General features: G+C 37.8%; 1 protein-coding gene across 2 annotated transcripts in view; it reads left to right on the forward strand.

Annotated features, from left to right (window-relative positions):
- The window catches only part of MEIKIN (meiotic kinetochore factor), a 104,621-nt gene continuing 80,483 nt past the window's right edge, over positions 1 to 24,138 (forward strand). The window contains exons 1-7 of one of the 2 annotated variants that reach the window (XM_087430308.1): positions 1 to 235; positions 268 to 407; positions 1,077 to 1,164; positions 2,810 to 2,870; positions 8,034 to 8,171; positions 15,768 to 15,884; positions 20,763 to 20,802. In XM_087430308.1, coding sequence (XP_087286434.1) covers positions 74 to 235; positions 268 to 407; positions 1,077 to 1,164; positions 2,810 to 2,870; positions 8,034 to 8,171; positions 15,768 to 15,884; positions 20,763 to 20,802 — 746 coding nt within the window. In that variant the 5' untranslated portion in view covers positions 1 to 73. The remainder of the gene's footprint in view (positions 236 to 267; positions 408 to 1,076; positions 1,165 to 2,809; positions 2,871 to 8,033; positions 8,172 to 15,767; positions 15,885 to 20,762; positions 20,803 to 24,138) is intronic. The other variant, XM_087430307.1, reaches the window with a different exon arrangement.

The raw sequence follows: 24,138 nt of genomic DNA on the forward strand, positions 1-24,138 counted from the left end.
CCGTTCCTCAGGAAGGCGACGAGACAGGCCGTCAAGGGCCAAGAGGCCCCTGAGGCCTGAGGGTGGGGTGGCAATGTGGCCGCTAAGGGTCTATACCAACAAGAAGCAGGCCGGCCAGAGACTCAACCTAACCCCGACGCCCGACCTAGCGGAGCCCCGCCTTGGTCCAGGCCGAAGGCTCGCTGCCCACTGTAAGCCCCGTCGAGTGGGGAGCGTGGAGGGCGGATGCGGCTGTGCCTCGGCCCCAGGGACCCCTGAGGCCGGCAGGCGGGCCTCCAGGGCTTTTGCCCTGAAACGTGTCGCTCTCTCTCAGGCCTGAAAAGAAATGACAAAGCGCACGGTTTGCGGAAGATTGCGGAGAAAGCGGAGCGGAGTGGGCAGGGAGCTGGCTGCTCTGGGCTGCCCAGGTGCGTAGCCACGAGTAACAGCCCCATGGCTTCTGGCCTCCTTCTCAAATCTTCAGTCACGGGCCCGGACCAGGCGCAAGCGGTTAAGTGCGTGCGCTGCCGCCGCAGCCCGTGGTTCGCCGGTTCGGATCCCGGGCGCGCACCAACGCACTGCTTGTCAAGCCATGCTGTGACGGCGTGCCATATAAAGTGGAGGAAGATGAGCATGGATGTTAGCCCAGGGCCAGTCTTCCTCAGCAAAAAGAGGAAGATTGGCAGATGTTAGCTCAGGGCCCATCTTCCTCACAAAAAAAAAAAAAAAAAAAAAACTTGAATCTTAATTTTCTGCTGATAGCTTCTCTTTCTAAGAGTCAACGAACAAAATAAATAGAATACTCTGATTTCACTCTTCTCAGAACATAGACCTAGAAATTTGACTTCAGAAAGATTTATTTAAAAAAAAAAAAAAGGAAATCTTGTCAAGTTACCTGAAAGCAAGTGACATAAAACTTCAAAGAAAACATTTGTAGCTTCAGTTGGGTATTGGTACAAGTCACCCACTCTGGTCCTTCCTTTTTGCTAATGATGTCCCCAAAGAACCTTTCAGATTCTGAACAGTGTAAGCAGTGAACAGAGATGTGGAGAGCCAAGTCCAGACCATGCAAACTAATTGTGTTGTTTGTTTGTTAGCACTCAGTTAAGACTTACAGGAGAGAAAAGCCCGCAAGAAAAGAGCACTAGTGAAGAGCCCCAGGATGAGAAGATTGCTCCATTGAGTGTATGTATGTTTCTCCTATGGTCAGTCCTTGGATACGCTTAGTGTAGAGACCAGCAGTACCTGATGTACCTCCAGATGAAAGTATAATATGGTCTTTGTTAAATAGAGACTACATAGCTTTCTAGTGTTTTTATAAACATTGATGCTGTGTCTTTAGTCAAGGCCTTGAATTGCTGGTTGTGGTAGATTCATAGCCATGCATTTTCATTTTTTCTTTCCTGTGACAAAAATTTGAGAAATATCTGTTACTGGCTAATTTTCTGTGTGACAGGTGTAAAACGTTTCTTAGTAACTCCCTTATGATTGGTAGCACTCACACATGTTAAAGCCATTTTCATATATTGTCATTTGACTTTCCATTAACAACTAGAAACAGAGGATTCATTACCATTAGAATATTATATAACGTCTTGATCTACTGTATTTAATATGAATTCTGTATAATATTTTAAAGATGTATAGCAGTATGTTGGAGAAACTCAGATTTTAAAAATTGCTGTGACTGTGTTTTAACTTACATATTCCTCTATAACAGGGCAGTTTCAGCAAAAGGCATTTTTTAAAAAGGCTTTTACCCTAGATTTTAACAGTGTTAAGTGTTCCTTGTAGATGATTCGGACTATTTGAAAAAAAGCATTTAAACAGTTTCTTCTAATTTTTGTATATTTCTTTCCGTTACTTTTTTCTGTGCCTTTTTAAAATTTTACAAATTATCTTACTGTATATTCCTCTAACATTAAATATTCTTCAAAAATATGTTTTTTAGTGTCTGTGTAGTGCTTTGTCTTATAGATAGATATACTGTGATTTGTATAACTATTTTCCTGTGGTTGGAGGATTGAGATTGTTTCCAATGTTTTGCTGTTGTAGATATCAGTGGAGATCCTACTACAGAAGTTTTTTGTGTACCTCAAATTGTTATCCTAAGACAAATACTTTGCAGCGGGTCGAAGGTTGGATCATGTTTAAAATTTTTGATTCATGTTGCCAAATTGGCCAATATGAATCTTGGCCTGAAACTTAAAAAATATACATATTTGATATTTGGTAGGTGGAAAGTGGCACGTTTCACTTTCTATTTCTTTCGAATGCTAGTAAAGGTGATGCTTTTTTCCCTCATTTCATTGACCACTTGTGTTTCTTTTTTGTGTATGAAATACTTATTCATTATATACTGAAGATAGTTATACTTTTACACACACATATATAACAAATATTTTCATATTTGTTTGCCTTTAATTTTATTTCTCGTATTTAGAATTCACTGTCAATCTTTTCTTTTGATTTATTTTCCTTTCATATTTAGAGGGAAGAAAGCCCTTCCTACCTAGGGGATCAGAAAAATATTCACCTTTATCTTGTAGTTGCTGGTTTATCCCACAGTAGTTAGTTGACTAGTATATTGTTGACTCCCTAGATATGTCCACAATATTATACTTTAATTTTTATTTTTAGATTTAATATTAAATATGATTACATCTGTGATCAGTAAGCTGAAAGAATTTGTTATACATATGAAACTGATATACAAAGTCGACATTAGTTTTTCATTTTCAAAATAACCAAATCAATGTGATATAAATTATAATATAAAAATATTCAATCTCATAATTTGTGCTGTATCTTTAATTCTTATTTCACATAGGAGTCAGTGCCTGATGACCTCCAGATTGACAGTAGTTCATCAAATAGTGAACTAGTATCAGGTAAGACTGTTAGATGTGAACTCCCTCAGCTTTCTTTCTTACAAACATAAGCATCCATTTGTATCTCTGCCGCATCTTCCCAACTCAGTGGAAGAGATGTCTTTTTCCTAGTCCAAGGTGAATCCTTCTGCCTGTGCTCTGGACCTCATCCTCAAAGCCTTCAAGCACACACCAGTAAATTACAATTGTGATAAATGCTACAAAAGAGAGATTGACTTGAGTGTAACTAATTGAGTTTAGTTGGAGAGATTAGGGAAGGCTTCCATGAAAGAATGGCAATTTAATTGAGATCTGAAGAAGACTGTAAATTAGCTATGCAAAGAAATGAGTAAAGAGCAATCCAGGCAGAGGGAATAGCATGTGCAGAGTGGGACTGAGCATTATGTGTTCAATGAACTGAAAAAAGGCCAGTGTGGCTGTAGTACAGAGAAGAAGAGGAAATGTGATAATAAGACAGGTTGGACAGACAGAGGCCTTGCATAGCCTTGTAGGCCATGTCAAAGATATTGATGTTTATCTTTGGAGCAGCAGGAAGCCACTGAAGTCTTTTAAATAGAGAATGATAGGATCACTTTAACTACAATATGGAAAGAAGCAGGAGTGGATGCAAACAGACTAGTTAGGAGGTTATTGCAGTAGTTTAGGGGAGAAATGATGGCACTTTGTACTAAGGGATGACATCGGAAATGGAAAGAAGTGGGCATATCTGATGGCTATTTTAGGAAGTGAAATTGACACAATTTGGCAAATGAAGAGTGAAGGAGATGGAGATATTAAAAATGACACCTGTTTCTGGTTTATATAACTGGGTATAAGGTGGTACCAATCACTGAAAAAAATCTTGGTTGAGGGAAAGATCGTAATTTTTTTGTGTGTGTGTGAGGAAGATTGGCCCTAAGCTAACACCTGTTGCCAGTCTTCCTCTTTTTGCTTGAGGAAGATTGTCCCTGAGCTAACATCTGTGCCAGTCTTCCTCTGTTTTGTATGTGGGTTGCTGCCACAGCATGGCTGACAAGTGGTGTAGGTCTGTGCCTGGGATCCGAACCCATGAACCCAGGCTGCCAAAGCGGAGCATGCCAAACTCGACCACTAGGCCATGGGGCCGGCCCCATATACATTTTGTTTTTAATATATTAAGTATGGGTGCCTTTCAGATGACTAAGTAGTAATGTCACATAGGCACTTGGATATGGAGAGCTGCTGATAGAAATTTGTGAACCATCTACATATTGGTATAATCGAGGTTATTTTTGAAAACAAGAAAGGATGCCATCAACACACCAGAAATACTGAGGAATTCTTAAAAGTAGACGAGATAGGATTGATGAGTATATCAAGAGCAGAGAAAAACCACTGCAGAGGTAAGAATAGTTCTAGAGATAGTTGAAACACTTCATCAATAAATGCAAAAAAACTCTAATAGAAGGGACCCTAAAGGAATTGTCAAAGTAATAGATTAAGCACTACATTCTGGCACTACATGACCTGGCCCCCTTCTCCTGATCCCCTTCTTATATTGGAAACACTGGCAGCTATCAGTGCCTGCTGCCAGGATAAAACCCTGGGAACTACTCTCAAGCAAAGTGAACTAAGGGATTGGCTCCTGAGGGTCAATGTTGGGGCTGGAGTGAGAAGCAGAGGAGAATCTGAAGTAACTCCAGATTGCCACAGGATAGCAGAGGGAGAAAAAAGCAAAAGAGCTAGATTATGCTTATGCTTGTTAACCCCAGGATATAGATATAGTATGGCTCTCTGAAGTGGGAATTCCGATACAGGAGACTTCCAGTGTGGACACTAGCCAGACAATTAGGGCAGTGCCCCCATGTAACCTACAATACCCATAAAATATAGGAGGACATCCCCACCTTGAACATAAGTTCCCCAAATGTCTCATCCCTCTTCTAAAATCTCCAGAGGTAGGGTGTTGTTTCAGAATTTGTACTCACTGCCATACAAAAAGAGATTCTCAAATAGAGATATGAACAGACAACCAGGAACAGCCAAACCTTTGAAGAAAACCAGTGCCATGGAAGAGAGGCAACAAGTGCAACAAACAGAAGAACTAACACCTGAGGAAATGGCAGAAAACTTTAAATATCTCTTTAGAGGCAAGAGGCCATTGAATCCATAATATAACAGGCTGCTATAAAGAAAACAATTATAGTCCCTGGAAACTCAAAATATCATCCAATTTAAAAACTCAATAAATGAGCCTAATATTGGAATGAATTCAGCTGAAAATCAAATTAGTGAGCTAGAAAATAGAATAGAGGAATATTTCCTAGAATGTAGTGCAAAAGAACATGGGAGGTGCTCAACAAATGCTTTTCCCTCCTTCCTCTCCCTTCTTTGCCTGGTTAACTTCTATTTGTTCTTGAAAAATAAATTCAGGTGCCATCTCTACTGGGAAGCCTCTCCTGACTGCTCTTCTCTCTTTCTAGATAAGTTCTATCCTAGTAGTTCTGTGGCACTCTTTATATACTGTCTTAGGACTCAAAACAGCAGTCTAATTGTTTTTTGTTCCTCTTGACTCTAAAGCCATTGAGAATAAGCAGTACCTTTTATCTTTCTATCCTGTGATTGGGACATAATGTAGTTTCAAATGCTTGTTGAATAAGTTTTGTACTCTACTTAGAGAGAATAAACCATTTAACTATAATCAGTATTTTCTAAAATTGCAGTTTAAATATATGATAAATGACCTTGGTTACTAGATTTATCAAGTTGATGTGTAAAAGGTCTAATCATAATAGAATCATTGAATACATTTAATTTAGAAATATGAAGGTGGATTTTAAAAGAAAAAATTAGTAGAGTTGAAAGTAGTTGTCTCTAGAGAGTAGGGAATTATGATGGGGAGGTATAAGACAAGAGATTGCAGTTTTTGTTATAATCCTTGTAGGACTATTTGACTTTTTAAAAATGTATAGTATAGGGCCAGCCCGGTGGCACAGTGATTAAGTTTGTGTGCTCTGCTTTAGCGACCCAGGATTCGCAGGTTCAGATCCTGGGCACGGACCTACACACCGCTCATCAAGCCATGCTGTGGCGGCGTCCCATATAACGGAGAGGAAGATTGGAACAGATATTAGCTCAGGGCCAGACTTCCTCAAGCAAAAAGAGGAAGTTTGGCGATGGATGTTAGCTCAGGGCCAATCCTCCTCACAAAAAAATAAATAAAAATGTATAGTATAATTTGCTATAAATGTAATTTTAATTGCGTTTACATTTCTAACTTGTGACACCAGGAACAACCTTCCACTGATATAGTCATGAACATTTATTTATTCTTTGCTCTACCATTCTACCCAGATGGTGAGTATAGGACTTTCCTAATTTCTGAACTTGGCTTAAGTTCTGGGGTTTGGTGGAAAGGATAGCTCTCCTTTGAGTGGTATTCATGGAATTTTGTGAGGTGGAATGCAAGAGAGATGCAACAACATGTGGGTGGGAGGGATGAAGACAGAGTTAGAAAAGTAAAAAGTAGCAAAGATAGGGACAGAACACTCTAGGGCAGTTGGAAAAGGGGAAGCCAAAGATACTTAGAGGGATAATCTACCTCTGACGTCTGAGGAGGTAAAGAAGGATGGTAGATTGGGTCGATCATTTTAAGTATTGCATTGGTGGCTGGAGGAGGTGGCCAGGTAAAAAACAATTGTCAACTTTAAGGAGAGGGTTGGAGTGGGAGAGAAAGGTGTGGTAAGGTGAATGTAGGAAGCACAAAGAGTTAGTTGTCACAGGTAGTTAATAGATGAGCAGAGATAGGCATAAGTGAGCTCCAGGGCAGGAGATAATAGGTATAGCAGAGTATGTTTTCCCTTTTCTTACTAAACTTTCTGGCTCTTAACTTTTAGTACTAAGTTTTATCCCTATCCTTTATTGGAAAGGTCTTCATTCTAGTCCACTTTCACATGGATGACTTCAAGACCTCTGAGTGTTGGAGATTCTCTGTTCAAATATTTTGCCCATTTTCTTATTGAGATGTTTGTTTTCTTATGACTGAGTTTTCAGAGTTCTTTATATTCTGGATTGCAGTCCATTTGCAAATGTTTTCTTTTAGTCTGTGGCTTGAAAAAATGGGCAGAAGATCTGAATAGACGTTTTTCCAAAAAAGACGTGCAGGTGACCAGCAGGCACATAAAAAGATGTTAATGTTTTTCCAAAGAAGACATACAGATGGCCAGCAGGCACATAAAAAGATGTTCAAAATCACTAATTATTAGGGAAATGCAAATCAAAACCACAATGAGATATCACTTCACACCTGTTAGAATGGCTATTACCAAAAAGACAAGAAATAACAAGTGTTGGAGAGGATATGCAGAAAAAGGAACCCTTGTACACTGTTGATGGGAATGTAAATTAACAGTCTCTTTTGAAGAGAAGTTCGTAAATTTGATGTTCAATTTATCATTACTATTGTTTTATGAATCATCTTGTTAATGTTATATCAAAGAAACTTTGCCTAACTCTGTGTCATGAAGATTTTCTCCTGTTTTTTTTTCTAGAAGTGTTCTAGTTTTAGGATTAACATTTAAGTCTATGATCCATTTAGAGTTAATTTTTTATATGATGGAAGGTATAAGTGCAAGATATTTGTTTTGTTTTGCTTTTACATATGGATATCCAGTTGTTCCAGCATAATTTGTTTAAAAGAATACCTTTCTCCACTCAATTGCCGTTGCATCTTGGTCAAAAATCAGTTGCTCATATGCGTGTGAGTCTATTTCTGGGCTCTCTGTTCCGTTACTTTATCTATTTGTCAATGTTTAGGCTCATTGTTTTTTAAATGGAGTAACTAGAATCACTCTTTCTTCTCCTCAGTTAGTTAGCTTACAATTAGTGGGTTACTTATATATAAAACTTGCATTTTTGAGTCAAGAATCACAACTGAACCAAAATAGGGAAGGAATAAGTTATAAAAATTTTAAAAACAATGGAAAGGATTATAATGCATTTTCTGTACATCAAAAACAAGATTCTTTTCTAAGCTTGAAATTTAAGTGGTATACAATAGTATGCCTTTTCAGTTGTATGTGGAAGTAATTTTACAGTCTTAGTGTACAATTGCATATACATTTCTACAAATTTGAATTCTTAGGATTTTTAGTCTGTTTACTATTGAAACATTTTACCTTTTTTGTTTGTTTGCTTATTCTACAGGACTAAGTTTGCAGCATGGTATTTCTAGTTCTCTTCTGAGCTGTTCAATCACAGACTCTTACACAGAAAACAGGAGTTTTGAAGAGAGTTTAAGTAGCTTTCCATCACCTGAACTCTTCAGAGGATCAGATTATTTAGGTGAGAAAATAATTTCAACCTTAAGAAATTGTTCCTTTGTCCACAAATCCTCCAATGAATAATGTTGTTTTTGAGAAGGCGTACTTGTCTTCCTCACCAAAATCTTTTTCCCTTGCCCCCTATCCACTATGTTCCATGCTCAATCGCATAGGACTATAGATCAAAAGCCCTCAGATCAGGAAAGAATGAAGAGATTAACATTTACATGTAGCACATATCCAATTATTAAGCAATTTTGCACATAATGAATGTATACTTGTTCTCTTGAACTATGGTCTATCTTTTATTTCCTGTACTTCTCCTACTTTTCAGTAAATAAGCTAAATGTTAATTAGGCCATGTCCCTGCTTGAATTTTCTCTACAAATTACCAGTTATTTACGTTGACTATACATGTAATTAAGAGCCTTTGTTAATGATAGCAGACTGAACACATGCCTTCCTCCACAACTTTTTGCAGTGGCAAAAAATGGCGTTTTTTAAGACACAAAAACATAAGGGTAAAGAGCGTTGGAAAGAATAAAGCATAAAGTTTGGAAAGCTAGAGAGCAAATGGTCTGATAAAGCAGACTTGAGAAAGCTGAGTCCTAAGTCAACAATGGGAATACACCAGAAACAAGCTAGTTTGTACTATGGTATCCCAGAAAAGCTCGCAGTTTGGCTGCACCAAACACTTGTAAAAAGATATGTCTGAAATGTGAAAGATGTGGTGATTACTCCTTTCCTACTCAATTGGAGCCTAGAGATTTATTCTTTGGGATGTTTTGAAACAGAAGGACTCTGGACTGGAAGATACTAGGCACTGTTAAGAGCAGGGATACTGTGGTATTTTGAAATGTTAGTCCCAATTACTCATTCCCCTGTAGTAATGTTATATATCCACACTCTTGCCATAACCTCCTAGTGGGTGGAGTATACTCTCTCACTCTTTAGCTTTGGGGTTGGCCACGTGACTTGCTTTGGGCAGTAGGATATCAGTGAATGAAACATATGCAAACCTTTGAAATATGCTTAAATGGTTAGGCTTGTCCTCTTACACTTTTGCCATCATGATAAGAATATATCCTAATTAGCTTCTGCCTCTCCTATGGGACTGCAGAATGAAAGATGCAGAGCAGAACAACCCCAGGCAACCTGCAAACTGCAGGGAGCTGCCCCTGCTGATCAGCAGGCCTGTAATCTGAAGCAGAGCCAACCAGTAAATATGGGAATAAGAGATAAATGCTTTTATTTTATGCCACTGAGATGTTGGAGTTATTTATTATGCAGAAAAAGTCGACTGTTTCAGATACTATACTGAACGCAGACGAGGGGTAATTAAATGAAAACGTACATTCTAAATTGTGAGACCTGCTCACCCAATGCCTATTCCCATCCCAACCCAATAGCCCATTTCCCTGTTCAGCTTTCAGAATACTAGTACCCAGACTTGAACCTTCTAGGCAGAAGACTGGAAGATTCTTTCATGAGAAGTCTGAGCAACTCTAAAGAAAATATTTAAAGATACTGACCTCAATAGTCCTTCGATGAAACTGACAGAACACCCTACAGTGAAGCCAACTATGTGACAAGCCCCAGCTAGGCTATAGAGATTCCACTTGGCCTTTTAGAGCTCCTTCTTAAATATAAGCAGAGAGCCAAGGATCACCAGACTTCTGAGGAAACCCTCTAACATAAAACATAGAGATCAAAACAAAGCAAAATATGGAAGTTATATCAGCAAGGTGTTAAATAGGAAGCCCTGGCCCCTCCTTCCCCTATAGACACACTAATTTAACAGCAATGCACAGACTAATTCCCTTTGTGAGAAATCTAAAAACTAGTTGAGGGGCTCCTGCACCCCAGGCAAGCATGAGACCAGCCACACGAAAGCCAGTAGGAAAATTCAAGACACCTTCTCACTACCATCACTACCCCCAGCACAGTGCCATACAATTGGCAGAAAAACCCTAGTTCCCAGCTTCTCCCTGGGGAGGGAAGGAAAGGACTGAACCAGGCATGAAATGTTCTAAGTTTTCTGGGAGCTTCCCAAAGGATTGGATACTGTCTTACGTATCTTTAGAGTGCTGATGGGACCTGACATACTCTAGAAGCCTGATGGGTGCTAAGAACAAAGATAGAAGTTTGGTCTAGAATGCAAGCATTCACTAGATCCCACTTCTTTCTGGGGAGGGAAAGAGTTGGATCATGTGTCCAACATTCCAACATTTCCAGGGGCTGCTCAAGGGGATGGCTTCTGTCTCACCTATCTCAGAGCACTGATGGGGCCTGGTATACTATAGATGCTTGGTGGCCACTAGAACAAAGATGGTGATTTGGACTAACAAGAAGGTTTGAGAGGATCCCTTAAGCTCTGGTTGGGGTGATTGGTAGGGTCTTCTGTACGAGGCCAGTCCGTGAAGACTGGGAGAGGTGGCTGTTTTTTCTAGTGTGCAGATACCAAAACAAAGAATCAAAGAAAAAGAAGAAACAAGGAAACATGGTCCAAAAAAAGGAGTAAGATAAAGCTCCAGAAACTGACCCTAATTAAATGGAGATATATGAATTACCTGACAGAGATTTCAAAATAATTGTCATAAAGATGTTCAGTGAGCTCAAGAGAACAATGCATGAAAAAAGTGACAATTTTAAAAAAGATATAGAAAGTTTTTTAAAGAACCAAACAGAAATCTCAGAGCTGAGGCATACAACAACTGAACTGAAAAATTCAGTAAAGGAGTTCAGCAGCAGACTAGATCAAGCAGAAGAGGGAATCAGTGAACCCAAAGGTAGATCATTTGAAATTATCCAGTTAGAGGAGCAAAAAGGAGAAAGAATGTAAAAGAGTGAAAAACGCTTGAGAGACTTATGGGACAAAATCAAACAGATCAATATATGCATTATGGGAGTTTCAGAGGAAGATGAGAGAGAGAGAGAAAGGATCAGAAAGCTTATTCACAGAAATAATGGTTGAAAGTTTTCCAAATCTGGGTAAAGAAATGTTACATCCAGACCTAGAAAGCCCAATGAACCTCAAATAAGATAAACCAAAGAAATCCTCACTGGGACACATAATCATGTTGTCAAAGTCAAAGACAAAGGGAGAATTATGAAAGCAGCAATAGAAAAGTGACTTGATACGTACAAGGGAACCCCCATTAGACTATCTATGGATTTCTCAGCAGAAACCTTGCAGGCCAGAAGGGAGTGGAATGATCTAGTCAAAGTGCTAGAAGAAAAAAACTGTCAACCAAGATTACTATATCCAGCAAATCTGTTCTTAAAAAATGAAGAAGAGATAAGGACTTTCTCAGACAAACAAAAAGTGAAGGAGTTAATCACCACTAGACCTGCCTTACAAGAAATGCTAAAGGGAGTTCTTCAAGTTGAAACAAAGGACTCTAAACAGCAACATAAAAGCATATGAAAGTAAAATTTGCTGATAAATATATAGAAAGTATATAATACTTAATACTATAACAGTGGTATATGTCACTTTTAATTCTAGTATTGATACCAAGCAGTGGGCTTGCTCTGCTTGCTGCGATCTGAGCCAATTAATCACAAAAAGTTAGGGATCGATAAAGGAAGTTAAATTAGATTAGCTAGCAAATTGGAAGACAAGTGACTAATGTCTCAAAAACACGTCTTCAAAAATTACAGAATCTTGAGGTAGTTATATAGGCAAAATGGGCAGTTAGGAGGGGGTTTCCTTCAGGCATGGTGGACTCCAGGGTCTTTTATTGTGCCATTCTTCTGTCAGCTGTGAGAGATACTTGTAGGTGTATTTCCCACCTGTGGTCAGCCTGTTCCTGGAGAGAAACTCATAGAATAAAATTTTTAATTTATCAAGGTATCGGGGAGTACGTACATATGCAGAGACCATAAATCAGGAGAGCATGTGAATTTTGTTAGAGTACGTGTGGAGCAGCAAGTAGTCACACAGATGAGGGTCTGGGGCCATTTAGCATAACAAGATGGCCTCACTTATGCTCACTTACAGTATAAAAGTTAAAAGACAAAAGTATTAAAAATAACTATAAGAATATGTTAATGGATGCACAATATAAAAAGACGTAAATTGTAACATCAATAACAAAGTGTGTGTGGGGGAGAAGGAAAAGTGTAGAGTTTTTGTATATGATTGAAGTTGTTATCAGCTTCAAATAGACTGTTAAAACTATGTTTTATGTAAGCCCCTTGGTAACCACAAATAAAATACCTGTAAAAGATACACAAAAGAAAAATATAAAGAAATCAAAGCATATCGGTATAAAAAAAAATCAATGGAACACAAAGGGAGATGGCAAGAAAGGAAAGAGGGGCAAAGAACTACAAAACAGACAGAAAACAATTAGCAAAATGGTAATAGTAAGTCCTTCCCTATGAATAATTACTTTAAATATAAATGGATTAAACTCTCCTATCAAAAGACAAAGAGTGGCTGAATGGATTAAAAAACAAAATCCAACTATTTGCTGTCTACAAAAGACTCATTTAGATTTAAGGACACATATAGGCTGAAAGTGAAGGGATGGGAAAAGATATCCATGCAAATGGTGACCAAAAGAGAGTAGGAGTGGCTATACTTATACCAGATAACATAGACTTTAAGTCCAAAACTACCACGAGAGACAGAGAAGGGCATTATATAATGATAAGATGGTCAATTCAGGAACTTATAACAATTATAAATAAATATGCTCCCAACATCAGAGCACCCAACATATAAAGCAGACACTGACAGAACTACAGGCAGAAATAGTCTCCTACAATAATAGTAGGAGACTTCAATACCCCCACTTTCAACAGTGGATAGACTATCCAGACAGAAAACACTTTTTGATTTCAAAATATATTGCAAAGCTTCAGTAATTATAACAGTATGGTATTGGCAATAAAGACAGACATATAGAGCAGTAGAACAGAATAGAGAGCCCAGAAATAAATCTATGCATATATGGTCACCTGATCTTTGACATGGGTGCCAAGAATACACAACGGGGAAAGAATAGTCTCTTTAACAAATGATGTTGGGAAAACTGGGTGTCCACATACAGAAGAATGATATTGGACCCTTACCTTACACCATACACAAAAATAAACTGAAAATGGATTTGACTTAAATGTAAGACCAGAAACTATAAAACTCCTAGAAGAAAACATAGGGGAAAAGCTTCATGCCATTGGTCTTGGCAATGGTTTCTTGGCTATGACACCAAAAGCACAGGCAGCAAGAGCAAAAAACAGACAAGTGGGTCTACATAAAACTAAAAAGCTTCTGCACAGCAAAAAAACAATCAACAGAGTGAAAAGGCAAGCTATGGGATGGGAGAAAATATTTGCAAGCCACATATATGATAAGGGATTAATATCCAAAATATATAGGAAACTCTTACAACTCAATAGGAAGAAAAAAAATCCAAATCACCTGATTAAAAAATGGGCAAAGGACTTGAATAGACTTTTCCCCAAAGAAGACATACAAATAGCCAACAGTATATGAAAAGATGCTTAACATCACTAAGCATGAGGGAAATGCAAATCAAAACCACAATGAGATATCACCCCACATCTGTTAGGATTATTATGAAAAAATTTAAAAAGATCAGTGTTGGCAAAGATGGGGAGAAATTGGAGCCCTTGTACACTATTGATGGGAATGTAAAATGGTGCAGCTGCTATGGAGAACAGTATGGAGGTTCCTCAAAAAATTAAAAATAGTACTATCATATGATCCAGCAATCCTAGTTATGGGTATTTATGCAAAATAATTGCAATCAGGATCTCAAAGAGATGTTTGCACTCCCATGTTCACTGCAGCATTATATGCAATAGCCAAATGTGGCAACGTCCTAAGTGTCCGTCGATGAATGAATAGATAAAGAAAATATGGCATATACATAGAATGGAACATTATTCAGCCTTAAAAAAGTATGAAATTCTGGGGCCTGCCCGGTGGCGTAGTGGTTAAGTTTGTGCGCTCCGCCTTGGCGGCCCGGGGTTTGCAGGTTCGGAGCCTGGACGGGAACCTACGCACCACTTATCAAGCCATGCTGTGGCAGGCATCCCACATATAAAGTAGAGGAAGATGGGCAAGAATGTTAGCCCATATGCAACAACATAGATGAACCTTGAGGACATTATGCTAAGTGAAATAAGGCAGTTACAGAAAGACAAATACTGTATGATTTCACTTATATGAGATATCTAAAATAGTTAAATTCATAGAAGTAGAGAGTAGAATGTTGGTTGCCAGGGCCTAGGGAGAGGCGGATATGGGGAGTTGCCATTCAACAAGTACAAAGTTTCAGTTATGCAAGATGAATAGGTTCTAGAGATCTGCCATACAGCACTGTGCCTGTAGTTAACAATACTCTGTTGTACACTTACAAACTTAAGAGGATAGATCTCATGTTAAGTGTTCCTACCACAATAAAATTAAAAAGTAAAAAGTAAAAGTAACCAAGCAGAAATAGAAAGACAAGGAGCAGAAAATATTGAAAAAAAAATCTTCACTGAGATAGGAAAAGATATATTACATCCATTAAATAGGAACAGGATGCAATTAAAAAGGGAATATTCAGAGAACAAATTAAATTCAATAGCAGAATGGAAAACTGAGTAAAAGGATTAGAAGATAAGATTGAGGAGATTTCCTAGAAAAAAAGAGGGAAAAATGAAGAAAAAAGATTGAAGTTTGGAGGGAAAAAAGTTAAAGTAGAGGAACAGTATATGATGTTCAATATCAAATGATAGGAGTTCCAGAAAAAGATAATGAAATAAACAGCAGGAAGAAAATTATCAAAGATGTAATTTAAGAACATTTTCTAGAGGTAAAGAATATGATTTGGGGGTTAAAGAGGCCAGAGTGTGCCTAGCACAATAGATGAAAAACATCAAGATAAAGCATTATGAAACTTCAGAACACCAGAGAATGGAATAAACAGAATGGATTTATACAATTTGGTAGAGTTTGGGATTAAATAGATGAAAAATACCGAGAAAACTAAACAAACAAAAAGGATTTTTATTGACTCCAGGAAAAACAAAAGGTGGTCATAGTGTACCACAAGAGTAAATAGTCCTTTTATAGTAATTTATCATAATGTCTACATTAAATATAGATCTAACTAAACATGTGATGTAATAATATGAGGACAATGGGAAGTGTGAGAAAAGTGGGGACAGGGAATGTGAGAGAGAACAGCGTCATTCTTCCATCGTGGGAAGTAAATGGAAAGCTTAAAAATGACGTCAAGTGATAGCAGTATGCTATTCAGTGATATGATAGTTAATGGGACATAGGTTTAACTTATACATAAAATATGAGAGGCAGCTCCATGTATGCTGTCTGTCCCTTAGATCAGTAATCTTTATGGAGCAAAAATCTATGAAAGAAAGCCGGTTAGAGCACTGGAATTGGCCAAAGATTACTTACTATACTGACACCATCAATCCTTCTCATTTTTCTCTGTCTCACTCAAAACCTTCTTCAATTACCCTAGTTTGGTATGGGCTGGGGACCTAAGTTGGGGGGCGGGGGGCGGGCGGGAGGTAACCTGCCATTTGTGTGCTGTTGTTCAAAGTTTTGTGCCATTTCTTCCTGCTTTTTTAGATTGGGAGAGTCCCAAGTTAGAACACATGCAATACAAGAATTCAACTCTTCTGGATACCAGTAAAGCAGTACCGATAGAGAAGGCACCACAGTTTTCAAACCTCTCTGCAGTTTTAAGTGAGTTTTCACATTCTTTTTTCTCATGTCACAGCCGAAAACCCTCACCTATTTTGGAAAAGCCAAGTATTTTTTTCTTTTGGACGATTTCTAAGCTAAGTTCATCAACTAGGATTACCTTTGGCTACAAATAATATCTAATAGTAGCTTAAGCACATATGGGTTTACTTTTTTATAACTTTTATTTTGAATTAATTTTAGACTTGCAGAAAAGTTGCAAAAATAGTACAGAGGGTTCCCATATAACTCTCACCCACCTTTCCCAATGTTATCTTATATAACCTTAGTACAATGATCAGATTCAGGAAATTAACATTGGTATAAAAACTATTATCTAAACTACAGACCTTATTCACATTTGACCAGTTTTTCCACTAATGTCTTTTCTTCTGTTTCAGGATCCTATCCAAGATCATATATTAAAATTTTATTTATTTATTTTTTCCCCCAAAGGTCCAGTAGATAGTTGTATGTCATAGCTGAACATCCTTCTAGCTATTGTATGTGGGACGCGGCCTCAGCATGGCCAGAGAAGCAGTGCGTCAGTTCACGCCCGGGATCTGAACCCGGGCCGCCAGCACCGGAGTGCGTTCACCTACCCACTAAGCCACGGGGCCAGCCCCAAGACTGTATATTAAATGGTTGTTTCTCCTGTAGTCTACTGCAGTCTGTTACAGTTCCTCAGTCTTTCTTTGTCTCTCATAATCTTGATACTTTTGAAGATTACTGATTGGTTATTTTGTAGAATGTCCCTCAATTTGAATTTGTGTAATGTTTTCTCATGACTAAAATGAGGTTATGCAATTTTTGATAAGAACACCACAGAAATGATGTTGCACCCTTCTCAGTACGTTGTATTAAGGAGTTCCTGATGTCAATATATCTTATTACTGGTGATGTTAAACTTAATTACTTGATTAAGATGGTATCTGCTGGTTTTTTCCACTTTAAAGTTATTAGTTTCCCTTTGTAGTTAATAAATACGTAGAAAAAGATAGTTTGAGACTCTGTAAATCCTCTTTCTCCTCAAACTTTCTTTCACTGATATTACCAGTCACCAGAGGAACTTGACTGCAACAGTGATTACTGTGGTGTCCATCTAATGGTGATTTTCTACTTTATTCTTTCCTGCTAAATTTATTAATTGGAATTCTACTGTTGAAGAACTGTCTCTTTTCTGCCATTTATTTATTCAATTATTTATATCAGTATGGACTCATGAATATTTATTTGATTTTGTGGGTTTAAATCCAATACTTTCATTATTTATTTTGTTATTTATTTAATTCTAATATACACATAAAGAAGTTTTAGGATTGTTAAACCAGACCCCTGTGAGAAACACATTTACTAAATAGATTACAGCATTTATGTACAGTTCTTTTTGTCTTTAGCATTACAGAATCTAGTCAAAATAAGTTATGTAGGTTAGTTCTTTTCTTCCCCTCCCCTTTCAGAAAAGTTGTTATTTGCTTGTAATATAGTTAGATTCATTTGTTAGTGTTCAATTCAATTTTTGTTTCTCCCATCCTGTTTGGTTTTGTTTATTTATTCAAGGAGAGGGGGCTATGTGAAGGTATGTGAGACATTACTATGGCTCTTAAGAGTCATAGCTATACAAAAAAATATTCTCAGAAAAGTATCACTTCCTCTTTCTTCCTGCTCCCCTGCTCCCATTCCCCTTTTCTTTCTACCCCTTTCCTACCCACCCCTTATAAGTACCAGTGTCTTCTGTTTATGGTTTTTCTCTCTTATATTTCTTTTGCACAAATGAACAGATACCTATGTATTTTCTTATATCCTTTTGTTTCTTACCTGAAGGATAGCATGATTATAGTCTTTTAATTTTGCTTTTTCCACTTAATAGTATGTTCTAGAAATCACTCCATATGGTTTTACGGGGATCTTCCTCATGTTTTTTACAGCTGCATAGTACTCCACTGTATGGATGTACTTTCGTTTATTCAACCACTCTCCTATGAATTGGGTATTTAGGTTTTTTCCCCAATATTTTGTCATTACAAACAATGCTTCAGTGAATAAACTTATGATGTTTTTTTAATATTATTGGTGGTATATCTTCAAGGTAGATTTCCAGAAGTAGGGTGGCTGGGTCAAAAGGTAAATGGATATAGTTTTGTTGAGTATTGCCAAATTTTCCTTTAGAAGGACTGTACTAGTTTGCATTTCCACCAGCAATGTATTAGAGTCCTTGTTTCCCCATATCCTCACCAATAGGTGAGAAATGGTATCTCAGTGTTATTTTAATTTGCATTTCCCTAATTATGTGTGAGTTCAAACATTTTTCTTATGTTTGAGGGTCATTTTTACTTTGTGTGTGTGTGTGTGTGTGTGTGTGTGTGTGAATTTTCTGTTCATGCCTTTTCCCCATTTTTCTATCTGGTTTTTTATCCTTTACCCTCAATTTTTTTTTTTTTTTGTGAGGAAGATTAGCCTTGAGCTAACATCTGTTGCCAATCCTCCTCTTTTTTGCTGAGGAAGATCGGCCCTGGGCTAATATCTGTGCCCATCTTCCTCTACTTTATATGGGACGCCTGCCACAGCACGGCTTGACAAGTAGTGTGTCGGTCTGCGCCCAGGATCTGAACCTGCGAACTCCAGGCTGCTGAAGTGGAGGACGCGAACTTAACCGCTACGCCACCAGGCCGACCCCTACCCTCAATTTTTAAGAGTTCATTATATATTAAGAATATTAGTGTTTTGTCTGTGGTATATATTGTGAATATTTTCTCCCAGCTTGTCATTTATTTTTTTGTTTATGGTATTTTTTTGTCATGCAAAAAAAAATGTGTATTTATATTGGATTTACTTTTCTTCCAAGGCCAGAGCTAGTGTAGCAGCTCACTCATATTATCAAGATCCTGGACTCTTTCTATCCTTTTACTACCATGTGTGTTGGCTTGTCACCCCATAGGTGTAAGATGGTTGTTAAACCTCCAGGCATCACAGCTGTGTTCCATGCAGAAAGAATGAGAAAGGGCAGTACCAGCCATGTACATCTCCTTTTATCAGAAGAGCAAAAGCTTTCCCAGAAATTCTTCAGCAGAACTGAGTCATATATCTACTGACTCCTTAGGATGCTGGGAAACCAAGTATTTTGCTTTCATAGCCTCTATAGTGGTACAAAGCAAGGGAAAATGGATAAATGGAGAGGGGAGTAGAAATGGATGTTGTCAGCCCACCTACCAGAGCCTACTGCAAAGCAGGGGAAATATCAGTCAAAGAACTAAGCATTGGGCTCAGGGTCCTTTATGGGAGAGTTGATAGCTGTCTGGATGGCAATATTTCTAACAGTGTTTGAAGGCCCTGTCTTTTGTGTTATGTTTAGTTTGGCACCTCCTTTGGTGATGTAGAGTGCCCAAAAAAATGGCCTGTCTCTTTAGCAAGTATTTCAGTTAGGTTATTTGTCCGCTGCAAATGACAAAAAAAAAAAAAAACCTACCTCAAACTGTATTAGGTTAAAAAGGGAATTTATACCACATGTACCTGAAAAATCCAGCAGTAAATCAGATGCAGGTACAACTTGATCCAGGGTTTCAAATAATATCAATAGAACCCAGTTCCTTTCCATCTCTCAGCTCAGGATCCCTCTATGTCAGTTATGCTCTCAGCCAAGCTCCCTTCATATAGCAACCCTTTTTAGCTCCAGGCTTATATACTCACAGCCTCAAATCCAATGAAAAAAGTGCTTCTCTTTCCCAGTGATTTGACAAGAAGTCCTGGGCCTTACGTATTGGCTTAAATTAGTTTATATGCCTATCCCTGAACAGTCCCTTTGGCCAAGGAGATGCAGGGCTCTTACTGCATTGAGTCACAGGCCATGTCTGGACCATCAGAAGAAAAAGCAGGAGACTGTTATCGGCAAAAGCAAAGAGTAGATACTGGATGATAAGGGTCCACAGTAGTCCTTTATGTTTTCGGAAACTTCCTTTCAGGGAAATGCTTTGCAATGATTGGGAGCCACCATTCACTTAACTTTCGCTTAACTGTTGGGATTTTTAAATTCCAATTTAATGTAAGCAGAGTTCTGCAGCTGCTGAGAGTTATAAACTTTTCAGAAGACTACTACCATGATTTTTTAGATTCCTAGTAATATTCTACTGTACCTAGGCAGTAAAATCCTGACTGGTAGGCATTCTCTTGACTAATCAATCTACTAATATGCATATCTATATATTTGGTACTGGGCTGAGAACCATGAGACCTGAGTTTAAGTTCCAGGCATATAGCTATTAGTTTTATAACTTGACCAGCTATTTTTTTCTTATATGTAAAATGGGGATAGTAAATTGGTATATTTGCCACACAGGATTGTTTTAAGAATCAAATAAGATATCAGATGTAAAAGGACTTCAAAAATTATAAAGAACTATCTAAATACAAGATGATAGATTCCTGCATCTCATAAAATTCTACAACAATTTTGTTTTATTTTGGTATTTTGAAAATACTTCTTCCAGGGCCGGCCCCCTGGCTTAGAGGTTAAGTGCGCGCGCTCTGCTGCTGGCGGCCTGGGTTCGGGTCCCGGGCGCGCACCGGCGCACCGCCTCCCCAGCCATGCTGAGGCCGCATCCCACATGCAGCGACTAGAAGGATGTGCAGCTATGACGTACAACCGTCTACTGTGGCTTAGGGGGAAAAAAATAAATAAAATTATAAAAAAAAAAAATTAGAAAATGCTTCTTCCTAATTTAAGTGGCAGATGTAAAAACAATATAAAATGATAAAATTATAAAAGTAAACTGCACTATCAGCATGTATTTTAGAGGAAATAGTTATTTTTACCTAGAGTAATTTTAGCCTCTGACCTGTGTTTGAATTATATTTTTAATAGATTGGTTTTTTTTCCTTTCCTAGGTACCTCTTCAGAAGACTATCAGAAATACCACAGAAAAATGTAAGAACTAACATTTTTTAAGTTGTGCTTTTTAAAACTCTGTGTTCTAATAGTTATATAGCAGGTATGACTGTTAGCCCACAAATTCAGGTGTTCATTTATTCAATATTTGTTGAGGACTCACTCCATGCCAGAATTGTTCTAATTGCTGGAGCTATATAGTAGTGAACAAAGTTGATTAAAAATAAAATCTCTGCCCTCATTGAGTCCACATTCTAGTTGGAGGAGATGGACAATAAACAAATAAGCAAGTATATTTGTGCTCTGCTATATGGTAATGAATGCTATGGAGAAAAATAAAGCCAGATAGGGGTCTAGGGAGTATTGGGATGGTGGTTTGCTATTTAAGTAGTGTGGTCAAAGAAGTCATCATTGAAAAGGGAGCATTTGAGCAGAGACCTAAAGAAGGAGACAGAGCAAGCTGTCTGACTCACTGGAGAGAAGAGCATTCCAGATAGAGGGAATAGCTGGAGCAAGGCCCTGAGGCAAGAGGCCTGGGCTCCTGGAGTGGAGTGAGGGAAGAGGAAAGACGTAGGAGATGAAGTGAGAGAAGAAGCAAGAAGCCAGATCATATAAGGCATTATAGGTGAATATAAGTGGTTTGGAAAACCTTTGAAAGGTTTAGAAGGATAACATGATATGACCTTTGTTTTAAAAGAATCATCCTGGCTTCCATGGTAAGAATAGACTCCTGAGGAGGAGTTTAGAAGTTAGGGAGACTATAGTTAGGAGTCTGTTGCCCAAATATAGGCAAGAGATATTGGAGTATGGACCAGAATAGTAAGAGTAGAGGTAGTGAGAGGTCAGACTTTGGATGTATTTTGAAAGTAGAACTAATGGGATCTGTTGGTGGACTGAATGGTGGAGTCTGCAAGTAGTCAAGACTGACTCCACAATTTTGGCTTGAACAACTGGAAGGATAGAGTTGCCATTTATTAAGATAGGGAAGACTGAGGAGAAACATGTTACTGGGGGAAGATCAAGAGTTTGGTTTGGGGCATTTAGACTGAAGGGTAAGGCGTATGTAAGAGAGACAGTATCTAAGTTCAAGGAGGTTGTCATAGTCTGGATCATGAATGGTCTTAAGGGCTGGGATTTTTGTTTTATCCTGAATATGATGGGAGCCTCTGAAAGATTTTCAGTAGGACTGTAAAAGATAATGAAAATTTCTAACAGCTTAATCTTCAAAGGTTGAAGGAACATATAAAAAAATTCATACAAGTTTAAAAACAAGTCAGGAGACACCAATCAAGAAAGTGAAAAGACAGTCCACAGAATGGGAGAAAATATTTGCAAATTATATATCTGATAAGGGACTTGTATCCAGATTGTATAAAGAACTCGTACAACTCAACAATAAAAGAATAAATAACCCAATTTAAAAATAGGCAAAGGATCTGAACAGACATTTCTCCATAGAAGATATGCAAATGACCAATAAGCACATGAAAAGATGCTCAATATCATTATCCATTAGGGAAATGCAAGTAGGCTTCAATGAGATACCACTTCACACTCACTAGGATGTCTATAATCAAAAAGACAGATAGTAACAAGTGTTGTCCTGGATGTGGAGAAGTTGGGACTCTCATACATTGCTGGTGGGAATTTAAAATGGTGCTTTGGAAAATAGTTTGGCAGTTCTTCAAAATGTTACATGTGACCCAGCAATCCATCCCTAGGTATGCATACCTAAGAGAAATGAAAACCTATGTCCACATGAAAACTTCTACATGAATGTTCACAGCAACTTTATTCATAATAGACAAAAAGTGGAAAAAATCCAAATATCCATCTACTGATAAATGGATAAATAAAATGTGGGATATCCATAGTGGAATATTATTCAACAACAAAAAGAAATGAATTCTGATGTATGCTACAACATGGATGAACCCCACAAATATTGCTAAGTGAAAGAAGCCAGTCATACAAGACCACATGTTTTATGGTTGCTGTCGTTATGAGGTATCCAGAACAGAAAAATCTATAGAGACAGAAAGCAGATCAGTGATTGCCTAAGACTGGGAGGTTTGGAAAGAAACGGAGATTGACTGCTAACCGGTACCGGGTTTCTTTTTAGGGTGATGAAAATGTTCTAAAATTGATTGTGATGATGGTTGCGCAACTCTGTGAATATAATAAAAGCTACTGCATTATACACTTTAAGTGGGTGAGTTGTATGGTATGTGAATTATGTCAATAAACCTGTAACAAAAAACAAATTTAGAACCAAGGAAACCAAGGAAATATAATTTTTAATAGGAGCTATAGATAGGAAAGGGAATAGAACAAAAATAAGCCATAAGAGTTAAGAGGCAGATGACTTAATTGAGCCATATTTTGGATCTCAGCTTCTTGAGATATAAGGAAAAAGTCTATAGCTTTTTGTAGATTTTGTGTCCTTCGAATAATCGTGTACAATTCTTACTGTCTTATAACTAGATTTTTTTTTTACCAGAATTAAATGGTAGACAGTACAATGTTGTCTTCTTTGGTGGGGATCTATAGCATAGGTATTCTATGCTGATGAGTGTGTGGGAGTGAGAAGTGGTATATTATTGAGAGCGTATTTCTGTGGAACTTTTATATTACCCAACCAAAATTCTTGCCTGTTATCCCACCTCTTCACAGAGATATGCATGATCATATTTCTGTCTTAGAGCAATCATTCCTGCAGCAAAGAAAAAGATGGCTTAGAAGAAGTGTTTAGATTAAGGGGATGACTATTGTAGCATTCCAAGTAAGGCATGATTAGGATCTGAACTTTAGCAGCAAGGATAGCATAAAGGAAAAATTTGAAAACAATTTAGGAGGGATAACCAATAGTTTTTAGTGATCGGTTAGTTAAGGGAAGAAGATGGAATCCAAGTTGGCCCCCAGCCCTCTGACTTAGGAAACTAGATGAATGATGACTCATTCACTGGGTGAAGGAACACAAATAGAAAAGCAAGAGTGAGTTGGGGTGACAAATGATTTTAGTTTGGAAAACACTGAAATACCTACAGTATTTTGGAGTGCAGATATCTAGCAAGCAGTCGGATATCCCAGCCTGGAGAGCAAAGGAAATGTTCTGGGCTGAAGGCATGGTTGTCCCCTTGGGAAAGTACATAGAGTAAGAAAAGAATAACATTAGTGTGACAGCCTCCTTATAAATAGGCTTGTATTTAAATGGTGAGAAACTTCTGAAGAAAAGAAAATCTATTACTGTTATTCTTGGGTGAATTATTCTTTTTTGGTGAATAACATTGAAAATTCTAAAGATAAATTATTAAGGTCACCAGAGAGAAGTGATGATGGACTCATTTTTTTTAATCTTTTCCACAATTTGCAGTG

The sequence above is a fragment of the Ceratotherium simum genome, chromosome 4 (assembly GCF_057802395.1).
Source record: "Ceratotherium simum simum isolate JZ-2026a chromosome 4, ASM5780239v1, whole genome shotgun sequence".
Classification (NCBI taxonomy): Eukaryota; Metazoa; Chordata; class Mammalia; order Perissodactyla; family Rhinocerotidae; genus Ceratotherium; species Ceratotherium simum.